Here is a 13,707-nt window from a genome sequence, read left to right on the forward strand (position 1 = left end):
TGTATCATAATGTATCATAACTCTTTCTGGCCTGCAACATTTCTGCGGAGAAATCAGCTCATAGTCTTATGGGATTTCTGTTGCATGTAACTTTTTAGGTTATTTTTTTTTTGTGCTGCTTTTAAAATTCCCATTTTATCTTTAAACTTTGGTATTTTATTTGGTATATCTTTTAGTGTGAATATCCTTGGGTTCTTCATTTTGGAGACCTCTGTGCTTCCTGATCCTAGGTGTTTACTGCCTTCTCTAGGCTAGGGAAATTTTCAGCTATTTCTCCAAATCAGCTTACTGTTCTTTTCTATATCTTCTCCTTCTTCTTCTTTTCTTCTTCTTCTTCTTCTTCTTCTTCTTCTTCTTCTTCTTCTTCTTCTTTTTCTTCTTATGAGACCTCTATAATGTGAATGTTTGTTTGCCCAATGTCCAAGAGATCCATTACTTTTTAAAATTTCTTTTCAAATTTCAAACCGATCCTCATTTTTTCAAATTTCTTTTTCTTTTCTCTTCAGCTTGGGTAGTTTCTTTCTGTTATTTTTTTTCAGATTGCTGATCCTTTATTATACCTCCTCTAATCTATGGGCGATTGCCTCTGAGTATTTTTCACTTCAGTTGTATTCTTCAACTTTTTTCAAATTTGCATTTTCTATTTCTTTGTTGAAGTTCTCCCTGAGTTCTTCCACTCTTCTCTCGAGGCCCCTGAGCATCTTTATGATCATTACATTATACTCTTTATTAGGCATCCTGCTGTACTCTCAATTAGTTATTCTTCTGAGCTTTTATTTTGTTCTTTCTTCTGGAGCATTTTCCTCTGTGTCTCAGTTTTCTTTGGCTTCAGTGTTTGTTTCTATGACTTAGATGAAATAGCTACTTCTCCTAAACTTAAAGCAGTAATATTGTTTATGGTCATCTTTTTTTTTGTGGACCACATGAGCTTGGCTACAGGCTGGCTGGAGTTGTGGCTATTGTAGGCTGGGATATGGGGAGGACATCATGTTGGGGTTGCATGGTGGGATGGCAACAGGTGAAGTGGGCATGTTTGGGGATGGTCCTCAGGGTTTCTGTTAAGATAGTAATCGGGCAGGACAGGTGAAGCCAAAGTCAGGCTGGGGAAGTCCTGGGGCTCTATGCAAAAGGGGCACCTTGGCAGAATAGCTGAAGTGGAAGTGGATGTAAACAGAGCATTGGAAAACTCTATATTCAGTGAGGTCTCGGCAGGGGGCTGGTGGGGTCCCAACATGGGCTATGGGCTACATCAGGTCCTTGGATGTTCTGTGCAGAGGGTGCCCAGGCAAGACTGCTGTTATTTAAGTGAGCATGAGCTGGGAAGTTTTCTATGCAATGGGTACCCTAGCAGGATAGCTGAAGGTGGAGTGAGTGGAAGCCTAGATATCTTGGGGCTTTCCACACTGAAGGCACTCTGGCGGGAAAGCTGTAGCTGAAGCAGATGCAGTCCAGGATGTCCTGGGGTGCTCAGCACAAGGATACCCTGGGGGAGGGGCTGGATCTGAGCCAGTTATAAGTAGGGGTGTCTCGGGGAACACTGTGCAGGGGGTGCTGTATGGGGTGGCTGGAAGCAAGGTATACACAAGATGAATAATGGCACAAGTATATAATTATAATATGAAAGGCAGTATTTTCATTACAGCAGGAATCCTCTGTCTCTGCTGACTCCTCTCTGTAGTGCTCCTTCTCACTCACCCAGGAACTTCTCATCTTTTTATTGTCTCCCTACTGTTGCCTTCCCCAGAATGTCATTTAGATAGAATCATATGGTATGTTGCCTTTTCACAGTGGCGTCTGTCACTCAGTAATATGCATTTAAGGTTCCTCCATGTCTTTTTGTGGTTTCATAGCTCATTTCTGTTTAGGCCTGGATGATATTCTTTTGATATACCTTGGTTTATTTATCTACTCACCTACTGAAGGACACCTTGGTTGCTTGCATGTTTTGACAATTATAAATAAAGCTGGTATAAACATCGTTCAGCAGGTTTTAATTTAGAGATACATCTTCAACCTATCTGTGTAAAAACCAAGGAGTACACTTGCTGGATCAAATGGTAAGAGTATGTTTTGTTTTGTAAGAAACCACCAAATCATCTTTTATTTTATTTATTTTTAAAAGATGTTATTTGTTATTCATTACAGACCTACAGAGAGAGGCAGAGACCAAGGCAGAAGGAGAAGCAGGTTCACTGTGGGAAGCCTGATTCGGGACTTGATCCCAGGACCCTGGGATCACACCCCAAGCCAATGGCAACCCTGGTGTCCTCCAAATCATCTTTTAGACTGGCTGTAGCTATTTGTGTTCCCAACAGCAATGAATGAGAGTTCCTCTTTCTCCGTATGGTTTCCAGCCTGTGCTATTGTTAGTGTTCTGGATTTTGGCCATTCTAATAAGTATATAATGGTATCTCAGTGTGATTTTAATTTGCATTTTCTTGAACTCTAATGTGGAACAACTTTTCGTTTTCTTTTCTTTTCTTTTCTTTCTTTTTTTCTTTTCTTTTTTTCTTCTTTCTTCTTTCGTCACCTGTGCATCTTGTTTGGTGATGTATGTGTTCCATGTGTTCTTTACAAAAATTTTCCGAGGTTTATAACTTAGTTTCTCATTCTCTCATATTGGTTTTCTCAGCGTGGAAATTTAATTTTAATTACTTTATTTTTTTAAGATTTATTTATTTATTTATTTATTTATTTATTTATTTAATTTATTTACTGGTGAGTGAAGAAGTAGAAGAGAGCACATGAGCAGGGTGAGAGGCTAGAGGGAGAATGGGAAGGAGAAAGCAGATTCCCTGATGAGCACAGAGCCCATAGCAGGGCTCCATTTCTGGACCCTGAGATCATGACCTGAGCCCAAATGAAGAGTAGAGTGCTTAACTGACTAAGCCACCCAGGCACTTTGGATGTTTTAATTTTAATGAAGTACAGTTTATCAGTTCTTACTTTCTTGGGTTGTGTCTTTGCTGCTGTATCTAAAAAGGCATTACTATATCCAAGGTCATCTAGGTTTTCCCCTATGTTACTTTGTAGGACTGTTAAGGTTTGATGTTTTATGTTGATATCCAAGATCCATTTTGAGTTAAGTTTTTTTGTGTGTGTGAAAGATGCAAGGTTTGTGTCTAGGTCTATCTATCTATCATCTATCTATCTATCATCTATCTATCCCCTATCATCTATCTATCTATCTATCTATCTATCTATCTATCTATCTATCATCTATCTATCTATCATCTATCTATCTATCCCCTATCATCTATCTATTATCTATCTATCTATCATCTATCTATCTATCTATCATCTATCTATCTATCTATCTATCTATCATCATCTATCTATCATCTATCTATCTGTCTATCTATCTATCATCTATCATCTATCTATCTAGTTATTTATTTGCAGATGGCTGTCCAGTTATTCCAGCACTGTTTGTTGAAGACCTGCCTATGATTTTATATTGAAAGTGAATTTCTTGTTAACAGCATATAGATGAGGCTTTATTTTTCTCTCTCTTTCCAAATCTCATATGTCTATTTGTACTTTTAATTTGGATCATTTAGATCAGAGTTTCTCAGCTCGTAAAGCCAGTGTGGTCAGATAATTGTTTTCTGTAGGTGTGTGAGTTTGTTCTATATTTATTATGGGATTATTTAACAGCATTCCTGGGCCTACCTCACTAGTTGTCAGTAGCACCATATGCCGAAATTCATCTCTGCACCCACAGTTGTAAGGAGCAAAAATGTTTCTAGACATTGCCAAATGTGTTCTGGAGGCCAAAATTGCCATCACTTCCTGAACCACTGATTTGACCTCATAAATTTGCAATGTTGATGTGATTAATGCCCACTATTGACTCCTTTTACTCTGTATGGAAGAGTAGTTGCAACAGAGACTAGATGACCTTAAAAATCTGAGCTTTTAGGGACACCTGGGTGGCTCAGCAGTTGAGCTTCTGCCTTAGACTTGGGGTATAATTCTGGACAATCGGGTCCCACACTGGGCTCCTGCATGGAGCCTGCTTCTCCTTCTGCCTGTGTCTCTGCCTCTTTCTGTATCTCTCATGATCAAATAAATAAAATCAAAAAATATGTGAGCTTTTTAAAGAAAATTTCTGCTGCTGTCAGTTGCAGTGTTTAAAAAATAGTCTTTCAATTATCATGTCAACCTTCTACTGATGTTGTGCTACTCCACATATAAAATACAAATTCATAAAAGTTTTCTTCCATTTCACTCCTGTAATATCTTGCTGTTGGTGTTATGCACACCTTAAAGCAATTAAATTTTTCTCTTGTTGAAATGTGTGAGGGAATTCTTTTTCCTATAATAATGAAAAGGACATCAATGGTTTGAATCTAATTGTTGCTGAACATTCTCTTTTTACTTTTGAGAAATATATTATTCCCCATTCATATGTTGATAATATGCTTTTAGCCATTGCTTCTTAATTATGTGAGTACATGGTTATTTTTTCAAATAAATAGTTCACAGTGATATCCAGGAGCAGAGGAATGAAGTACCCATTCATCATTCTTCACTGTGAGATAGAGAACACAAAGAAATGGACAGAGTTTTGTTGAATGAAAGCTTAAGTAATCCAAGGATGAATCCAGGTGCTTTCAGGGAAGGCTGAAAGACCCAGATATTGGCAAGAATATTAGTACAACTGTTGAGAGATATTCCTTTCACAGTCAAACAAGGCAACACATTTATAAGTTGTTCTTGAGGCACAAAAATCTTAAATTTAGAAAGGACCTTTTTTTGGGGGGGGGTAAAGATATTATTTATTTGAGAGAGAGAGAGAGAGAGACAGAGAGAGAGAGGGAGTGAGAGAGAGAGCACAGACAGTGGTTAGGGGCAGAGGTAGAAGGAGAAGCAAACTCTCCTGCATCAGGGAGCCTGGCACAGGACTCGATCCCTGGGCTCTGAATCAGGACCGGGGCTGAAGGCAGAGGCTTAACTGATTGAGCCACTCAAGTGCCCCTCAGAAAGGATCTTCTAAAACAATTATTCACTGTTCTCAGGGGTAGCAGATGAGTAAAAAGAAACACAATGAGACCACTTCATTTGTTTCCAAGAACCTACCTTTTTTGAGGTAATTGTTCATGGCTTACAGTTCAGATCTTTAACTCTCTATCTAATGCTTTCTTATATTGGTAGATATCTTACTGCCTATAGATATCATATTCCATTCCTCATCCTCATATTTGTATTTCCCCTAACCAGACTTTGGGCTCCTAACAGCAACAATATTCTATTTTTGTGTCTAATAACTAACAGAAATAGCAGGACACAAAGTGTGCTTAGAAACTGCCCAATTAATGTGAAAACAAAGTTCATATACTGTATTTTCAATATTTTAAATTATTATTACTGGATTATATATTACAAACCTTGAACAACCTGTAACTCATTTGCAGAGCTATATGTGCATACCATAAACTATGACAGCCTGGATACAAAAATAAAGGTCTGAAGCACAAACCAACTGGGGAGGAGAATTTAGGAATCTCTTGAATCTAATCAAACTCATTGCTATGTTTTTGCACAAATTAGAAATCCATGCAAAACCCTTGTGTCTCTTGTCATGCAAATTTCCTAATGACCATCCAGTTGCAGACCCAGTGACAAACCAGTAGCAACTTGCCATGATTTAGGACTCAAAATTCACTCTTGTTTTGTTTCCAATATGTTCCCTTTTGTGGAAATAATGTGTACATATTACACAGCCCTGCCCCCCAAATTCATATTTATATATTTATTAATATAAAGACATGACATATTAACAGCTGTACATTTTGGAACATAAATTTCTCACTTTAGCTGGAGGTCCTAAAAATGAGGGTTAACGAGGCAGAAGTACCAGTGAGTGACATAGAAGACAAGTTGATGGCAAGGAAGGAAGCTGAGGAAAAAAGAGAGAAACAATTAAAATATAATGAGGATAGGTTAAGGGAAATAAATGACAGCCTCAGAAAGAAACATCTACATTTAATTGGGGTTCCAGAGGGCACCAAAAGTGACAGAGGACCAGAAAGTGTATTTGAACAAATCATAGCTGAGAACTTCCCTAACTTGGGAAGGGAAACAGATATTCAGATCCAAGAGATGGAGATATCCCCTCCCCACAAAAAAAATCAATAAAAACCGTTCAACACTTCGACATTTAATAGTGAAATCTGCAAGTTCCAAAGATAAAGAGAAGATCCTTAAAGCAGCAAGAGACAAGAGATCCCTAACTTATATGGGGAGAAGTATTAGATTAACAGCAGATGTCTCCACGGAGACCTGGAAGGCCAGAAAGCGGTGGCAGGATATATTCAGGGTCCTAAATGAGAAGAACATGCAGGTAAGAATATTCTATCCAGCAAGGCTCTCATTCAGAATAGAAGGGGAGATAAGGAGCTTCCAAGGTAAGCAGAAATTGAAAGAATATGTGACCACCAAACTGGCTCTGCAAGAAATATTAAGGGGCACTTAGTAAAAGAAAGAGGAAGTCGAAGGAAACAGTCCACAAAAACAGGGACTGAATAGGTATTATGGTGACACTAAATTCGTATCTTTCAATGGTAACTGATGTGAATGGGCTTAATGATCCCATCAGAAGGCACAGGGTTTCAGACTGCATAAAAAAACAAAACCCATCCATTTGCTGTCTACAAGAGAGTCATTTTAGACATAAGGACACCTATAGCCAGAAAATGAAAGGTTGGAGAACGATTTACCATTCAAATGGTCCTCAAAATAAAGCAAGGGTAGCCATCCTCATATCAGAGAAATTCAAGTTTATCCCAAAGACTGTAGTAAGAGATGAAGAGGTACACTCTATCATACTTAAAGGATGTATCCAACAAGAGGACCTAACAATCATGAATATTTATGCCCCGAATGTGGGAGCTGCCAAGTATATCAATCAATTAATAACCAAAGTTAACATACTTAGATAATAATACACTTATCCTGGGAAACTTCAGCATGGTGGTTTCTGTAAATGACAGATCTTCTAAGCACAACATCTCCAAAGAAACAAGAGCTTTAAATGATACACTGGACCAGATGGATTTCACAGATATTTACAGAACTTACACCAAACGCAACTGAATACACATTCTTCTCAAGTGCACATGGAGCTTTCTCCAGAGTAGACCACATACTGTGCCACAAATCGGGTCTTAACCAATACCAAAAGGTTGGGATCATTCCCTGCATATTTTCAGACCATAATGCTTCGAAACTATAATTAAACCACAAGAAGAAGTTTGGAAGGATTTTAAAAACGTGGAGGTTAAAGAACATCCTGCTAAAAGATGAAAGGGTCAATCAGGAAATTAGAGAAGTATTAAAAAGATACATGGAAACTAATGGGAATGAAGATACAACCGTTAAAAATCATTGGGATATAGCAAAGGAGTCCTGAGGGGGAAATACATCGCAATACTAGTATCCATCCAAATACTGGAGAGAACTCAAATATAAAAGCTAACCTTGCATCTAAAGGAGCTGGAGAAGGAACAGCAAATGAAACCTTGACCCAGCAGAAGAAGATTGTTCATAAAGATTCGAGCAAAACTCAATGAAATAGAGACCAGAAGAACTGTGGAACAGATCAACAAAACCAGGAGTTGGTTCTTTGAAAGAATTAATAAGATAGATATTTATGAGGCCGGAATCACCTTATTTCCAAAAGCAGACAAAGACCCCACAAAAAAGGAGAATTACTGACCAATATCCCTGATGAACACAGATGCAAAAATTCTTATCAACATACTAGCCAATAGGATCCAATAGTACATGAAGAAGATTATTCACCATGACCAAGTGGGATTTATCCCCAGGATGCAAGGCTGGTTCAACACTCATAAAGCAATCAATGTGATTGATCATATCAGCATGAGAAAAAACAGGAACCACATGATCCTCTGAATAGATGCAGAGAAAGCATTTGACAACATAGAGCATCCATTCCTGATAAAAATTCTTCAGAGTGTAGGGAAAGAGTGAACATTGCTCAACATCTTAAAAGCCATCTAAGAAAAGCCCACAGCAAATATCATTCACAATGGGGAAGCACTGGAGACTTTCCTCTAAGATCAGGAACAAGACAGGGATGTCCACTCTCATCACTGCAATTCAACATAGTACTAGAAGTCCTAGCCTCAGCAATCAGACAACAAAAAGAAATAAAAGCCATTCAAATTGGCAAAGAAGAAGTCAAACTCTCCCTCTTTGCAGATGACATCATACCGTGTATAGAAAACCCTAAAGACTCCACCCCAAGATTGCTAGAACTCATACAGCAATTCCGCAGTGTGGCAGATAAAAAATCAATGCCCACAAATCAGTGGCGTTTCTATACAGTAAAAATGAGACTGAAGAAAGAGAAATTAAGTAGTCAATTCCATTTACAATGGCCCCCAAAAGCATAAGATACCTAGGAATAAACCTAACCAAAGAGGCAAAGGATCTATACCCTAAAAACTACAGAACACTACTGAAAGAAATTGAGGTAGATGCAAAGAGATGGAAAACTATTCCATGCTCATGGATTGGCAGAATTAATATTGTGAAAATGTCAATATTACCCAGGGCAATTTACACATTTAATGCAATCCCTATCAAAATACCGTGGACTTTCTTCAGAGAGTTGGAATAAATCATCTTAATATTTGTGTGGAATCAAAAAAGACCCCGAATAGCCAGGGGAATTTTAAAAAAGAAAACCATATCTGGGGGCATCACAATGCCAGATTTCAGGTTGTACTACAAAGTGGTGGTCATCAAGACAGTGTGGTACTGGTTCAAAAACAGACACATAGATTATTGGAACAGAAGAGAGAATCCAGAAGTGGACTCTCAACTTTATGGTCAACTAATATTTGACAAAGCAGGAAAGACGATCCACTGGAAAAAAAAAAAGACAATCTCTTCAATAAAAGAAAAAGAAACAGTCAACAAACTAAAAGACAACCTACAGAATGGGAGAAGATTTTTGCAAATAACCTATCAGAGAAAGGGCTAGTATCCAAGATTTATAAAGAACTTTTTAAACGCAACAGCAAAGAAACAAACAATCCAATAATGAAATGAGCAAAATTTCTGAATAGAAATTTCACAGAGGAAGACAGAGACATGGCCAAGAAGCCTATGAGGAAATGCTCCACATCACTGGCCATCAGGTAAATACAAAGCAAAACCACAATGCATACCACCTCACATGAGTGAGAATGGTGAGAATTAATAAGACAGGAAACAACAAATGTTGGAGAAGATGTAGAGAAAGTGGAACAGTCTTGCACTGTGGGTGGGAGTGTGAACTGGTGCAGCCACTCTGGAATACTGTGTGGTGGTTCCTCAAAGAGTTAAAATACATATGGCTTACCACCCAGCAATTGCACTGCTGGGGTTTTACTACAAAGATACAGATGCAAAGTAATGCCGGGACACCTGCACCCCGATGTTTCTAGCAGCAATGTCCACAATAGCCAAACTGTGGAAGGAGTCTCAGTATCCATCAAAAGATGAATGGATGAAGAAGGTGTGCTATATGTATACAATGGAATATTACTTGCCATTAGAAATGACAAATACCCACCATTTGCTCGACGTGGTGGGAACTGGAGGATATTATGCTGAGTGAAGTAAGTCAATTGGAGCAGGACAAACAGTATGTGGTCTCATTCATTTGGGGAATATAAAATTTAGTGAAAGGGAGTAAAGGGAAAGTAGAGAAAATGAGTGAAAATATCAGTGAGGGTGACAAACATGAGAGACACCTAATTCTGGGAAATGAACAAGGGGAAGTGGACAGAGAGGTGGGCTGGGTGTTGCAGTGACTGGGTGATGGGCACTGAGGGGGCACTTGGTGGGATGAGCACTTGGTGTTGTGCTAAATATTGGCAGATTGAACGCCAATAAAAAATAAAACAAACCACTTCTACTATCTGGAAAAAATAAATTTCTCAATTTAGAACCTGCCCAGTGGAAATCCAGTATTTTGTCAAAATAGGATAATATTCATGGGTATAACAAAAGAGGCTAAGGATAATGTTAAAGGAGAAGCGAGAGAAAGGAATCATACACTGACACTTAAGTTTTATTAAAGAAGGAACAATATCCAATTTACCCAGTTTGAGATTATAACTCATAGATATGAATTGCAGGTCACTCACCCATTATTGTTCAAAATCATTCTAATTTAGGAAGGCAGATCTGCAGTTGTCCTCACTAGCATCCTTGTTTAGTAATCTCTGGATTCCTTGCTTGATCTCCTGAGTTCGCACTCCATAAACAATGGGATTGAGGGCTGCAGGAATGACATGGTGGAGAACATTGAGCAAGACTGGCACATCAGGGGAGACTTTCTTCTTTGCCACATGAGTGAGCACGAAGACCAGAAGGATAGTGCTGAAGAAGAGGATAAGGATGAAGTGAGAACCACATGTACTCAGGGCTTTCGCCATAGCACCCTCTGCCTTGAGTCTCAGCACAGCTCGCAGTATAAGGCTGTAGGAGAGGAAGATAAAGATGAGATCAGAACCTAGAATTGTCCAGCCTGCAGCAAACTGGTAGAGGCGATTGATGGTGACATCATCACAGGAGAGCTTGGAGACAGACATATTGGCACAGATGCAATTCTCAATGACATTTCCCCCACAATAATGGAGTCTGGATGATAGAATGGGAATAGGCACTGAAGAAATAGCATTCCTGGCCAAAATAAAAATGGCAGCCTTTGCTACAAATTGTTCTGTGATGATGGATGGGTACCTCAGTGGGTGGCAGATGGCCACATAGCGGTCATAGGCCATGACCATGAATGTGCAGGACTCCATGGCAAGGAAGCAGTTCATGATGTACATCTGAATGAAGCAGGCATAGAAGTTGATGGACTTGAGATCAAACCAGAAGATGGTCAGGACTTTGGGGATGACAGTGAGGCAGAGCACGATGTCCAATAGGGAGAGGATGCTGAGCAGGTAGTACATGGGCTCGTGCAGAGAGGCCTCCAGCCAGATGGTGATCAGGAGAACACCATTGGCCCCTATGGCCAGGAGGAAGAGGAGGCTGAGGGGCAGGGAGAAAGAAAGTTGCCAGCTGGGAGACCTGACAAAACAATTCAGGAGAAAGTCTGAAATCTCAATGGATATGGTCCCATTTTTATTTGTTGTCATCTTCTGTCATATATTTCTACAGTTTTCCTTTAGTGATCTGTAAAATTAGGGTAAAAATTAGCTACTGAATCAAGACACATAAATTCACTACAATTTGCTTCACCTAGGTGAAACTCGTGTGAGTCCTAGCAGGTCATCGAGAGCCATGTAAATTCATGTCTTTATTCTTTGTGTTCTGATCCTGTTCTGATATTTCTATCACTAAGCAGTGTAGAGGACTAGGGTATATGGTTCATTTATACATTTTTGATTTGTTCAAGTTCTGTTTTTGAGAGAATGTTATGTCTTTGTAGCAACAAAAGAAAGGATAAAATTACTTTGAAAAGTACTTTGGGACAGATGAGTCTCTAGATTTGTCTTTATAAGCTTCTTCCTTTTTGTTTTTTTGTCTTTTAATGAGTACCTACCTATATAACACATGACAATTTAACTATAACAACACACAGAAATGAGTAACAGAGTCTGTCACAAAGTTTGACTCGGTACAGATTCCTGGTTTTCCATGCCACCCCTGCTCTGAATTTTCAGCGATAGTTGGCTTTAATAACAGATTAAAAATACTATATCCTGGCATGAACATTAGTTAATTTTCATTTTCTCTAAAAAGTCATTTTAATTTGGTGGGTATGGATCCTGCCACATAATTGCCAATACATCTTCATACGTGTGGGATTCTTGACTTCAGGAATGGAACAATGTAAAAGTAGAATGTGCACTTGCACATATGTATGGAGGAGGCATATGTGTCATTGAAGAAGCTAAGCATTGATAATTCTCATTGCTATAGTGTGAGAGTGATGAAATGTACTTTTATGTACTTTCATCCCCTTCCCATTTCCCCTTCTACCTCCAATACAATGATCCAGGTCCTCCTGTCTAGTGGTTATGCTTTGTCTCGGTGGATTGGCTCACAAAGATTGGGAGATGCTGCACAAGCTGGAAGTGTGATGGTAAAAACCCATAGAAAAATAATGTCCAGTCTTCAATTGGTGACCAAAGGACCTTCTCTTGTCTTGAACACTATGTTCACTCAACTCTTCTTTCCATTTTTCTAGTTAGATACCTCATGCCTCTAAAACATAAATACTCTTTCTAATCACCACTTTTATCATTTGCATTTTGCCTTTTGTTCTTGCTTATTGCATCCTTTGATCCTACTCTGCAAAATTTTGACATATAATTCTTATATGTTAGGGCTCTAAATCTCACCATGTCTGAGAAGCTTTTCTTCTTCAGGCATTTCAGAGTATTCTTGGCAGGAATTAGGAATTCATTGCATGGAAGGAGGGAAAGTATTGAAATGAGAATTGGAGGATACAGCCAAATGGAAGAAGTGGAAATTCAGGCATGAGTGTCCATGCAGTATTCATAGAGACAGAAGCGTGTTCTCTTTGTCTCCTGAAGAAGTTTGGGATACTGATTTCTAGCCCTAGGGTGAAATTTCTGAGAACTCCATAGGACCATTTTTTTAAGAGATATAATTTAATTCAATAGTAGTACATAAAATCTGTAAATTTTAAAGCTTTACACAATGAATGAAGAAGAAGAATGAGGAATTGTTAAAATTATATTTAAAAATAGAGTAAAGGTAAGTTAATGTTTAAAAAATAGAATTTCCAAATTATCATATATGAGGAAATAATTATAGTTCTTGCTTATAAATTAAGTCTTCATTTAAGACAGTGATTCACATTGTATATTGTCATAGTAAAGTTTGAGTCATATGATACCTTTTAATTATTCATGAAAATACAGAGAAAATTCGTAAGAACATATGTATATTGATAATGATCATTGTATAATAGATTATCAATATTTAAGAATACATTAGCTGGAGAGAATTAAAAATAATATCTATACGGAATTATCTCTCATTCTTCTAGATCAATCTCTATTTGCTTACCTCTCAAGTAATTAGCATAATGTGAAATATAGTTTATTACCTTTCAAAATTGTATTAATTTTTAAATATTTAAAGAAATAATATAAATATTTAAATAAATAACTAAATATTTAAATAAATTTTAAATATTTAAAATTTAAAAATTTAAATTCAATTATTTAGCATACACTAATACACGTTTCAGACAAAGGAGGATTTTTTAATCAATCCATTCTTGCCACTCACTCTTTTGTCCTTTCTCCTTGTTTCTCTCGATGTTTCTACATAGTCTTCAATCCATAGTTTATCCAACAAGCATTGAACTTGAACTACCTATTCAGCCCTAGAAGTAGAGCTTTTGAGTCTATATATGTCCTTCTCCATTCTTCTTTCAACCTCGGATTGCAATCAGGGATAGCCAGTGACAGTAGTAGGCCTAAGGACTAGAACTGATGACTACTGCTTCCAGGTAGGGACAGAATGAAGAATCCAGTGAAGTTGAAAGGCAATGATAAAAGCAGAGAACCTGCAAGATGGGCTTTTTCCCATGCTGTAGGACAGACCCTCAGCATAACACTATGAAAGTGCTGTTTGAAGTGGAGGAGGAATTGTTAAGCACCACCTAACTCCATGCACACAGACACAATTGGGAGACAT

At 38.1% G+C, this 13,707-nt stretch overlaps 1 protein-coding gene across 1 annotated transcript; it reads right to left on the reverse strand.

Annotated features, from left to right (window-relative positions):
• Positions 1-10,187: 10,187 nt before the first annotated feature.
• Positions 10,188-11,168, reverse strand: LOC140594361 (olfactory receptor 56A3-like). The gene has a single exon (XM_072725314.1). It carries the CDS (start codon positions 11,166-11,168, stop codon positions 10,188-10,190), a length of 981 nt encoding a protein of 326 aa, XP_072581415.1.
• Positions 11,169-13,707: the final 2,539 nt, after the last annotated feature.

Source organism: Vulpes vulpes, chromosome 11, assembly GCF_048418805.1.
Source record: "Vulpes vulpes isolate BD-2025 chromosome 11, VulVul3, whole genome shotgun sequence".
In the NCBI taxonomy this organism is placed as follows: Eukaryota; Metazoa; Chordata; class Mammalia; order Carnivora; family Canidae; genus Vulpes; species Vulpes vulpes.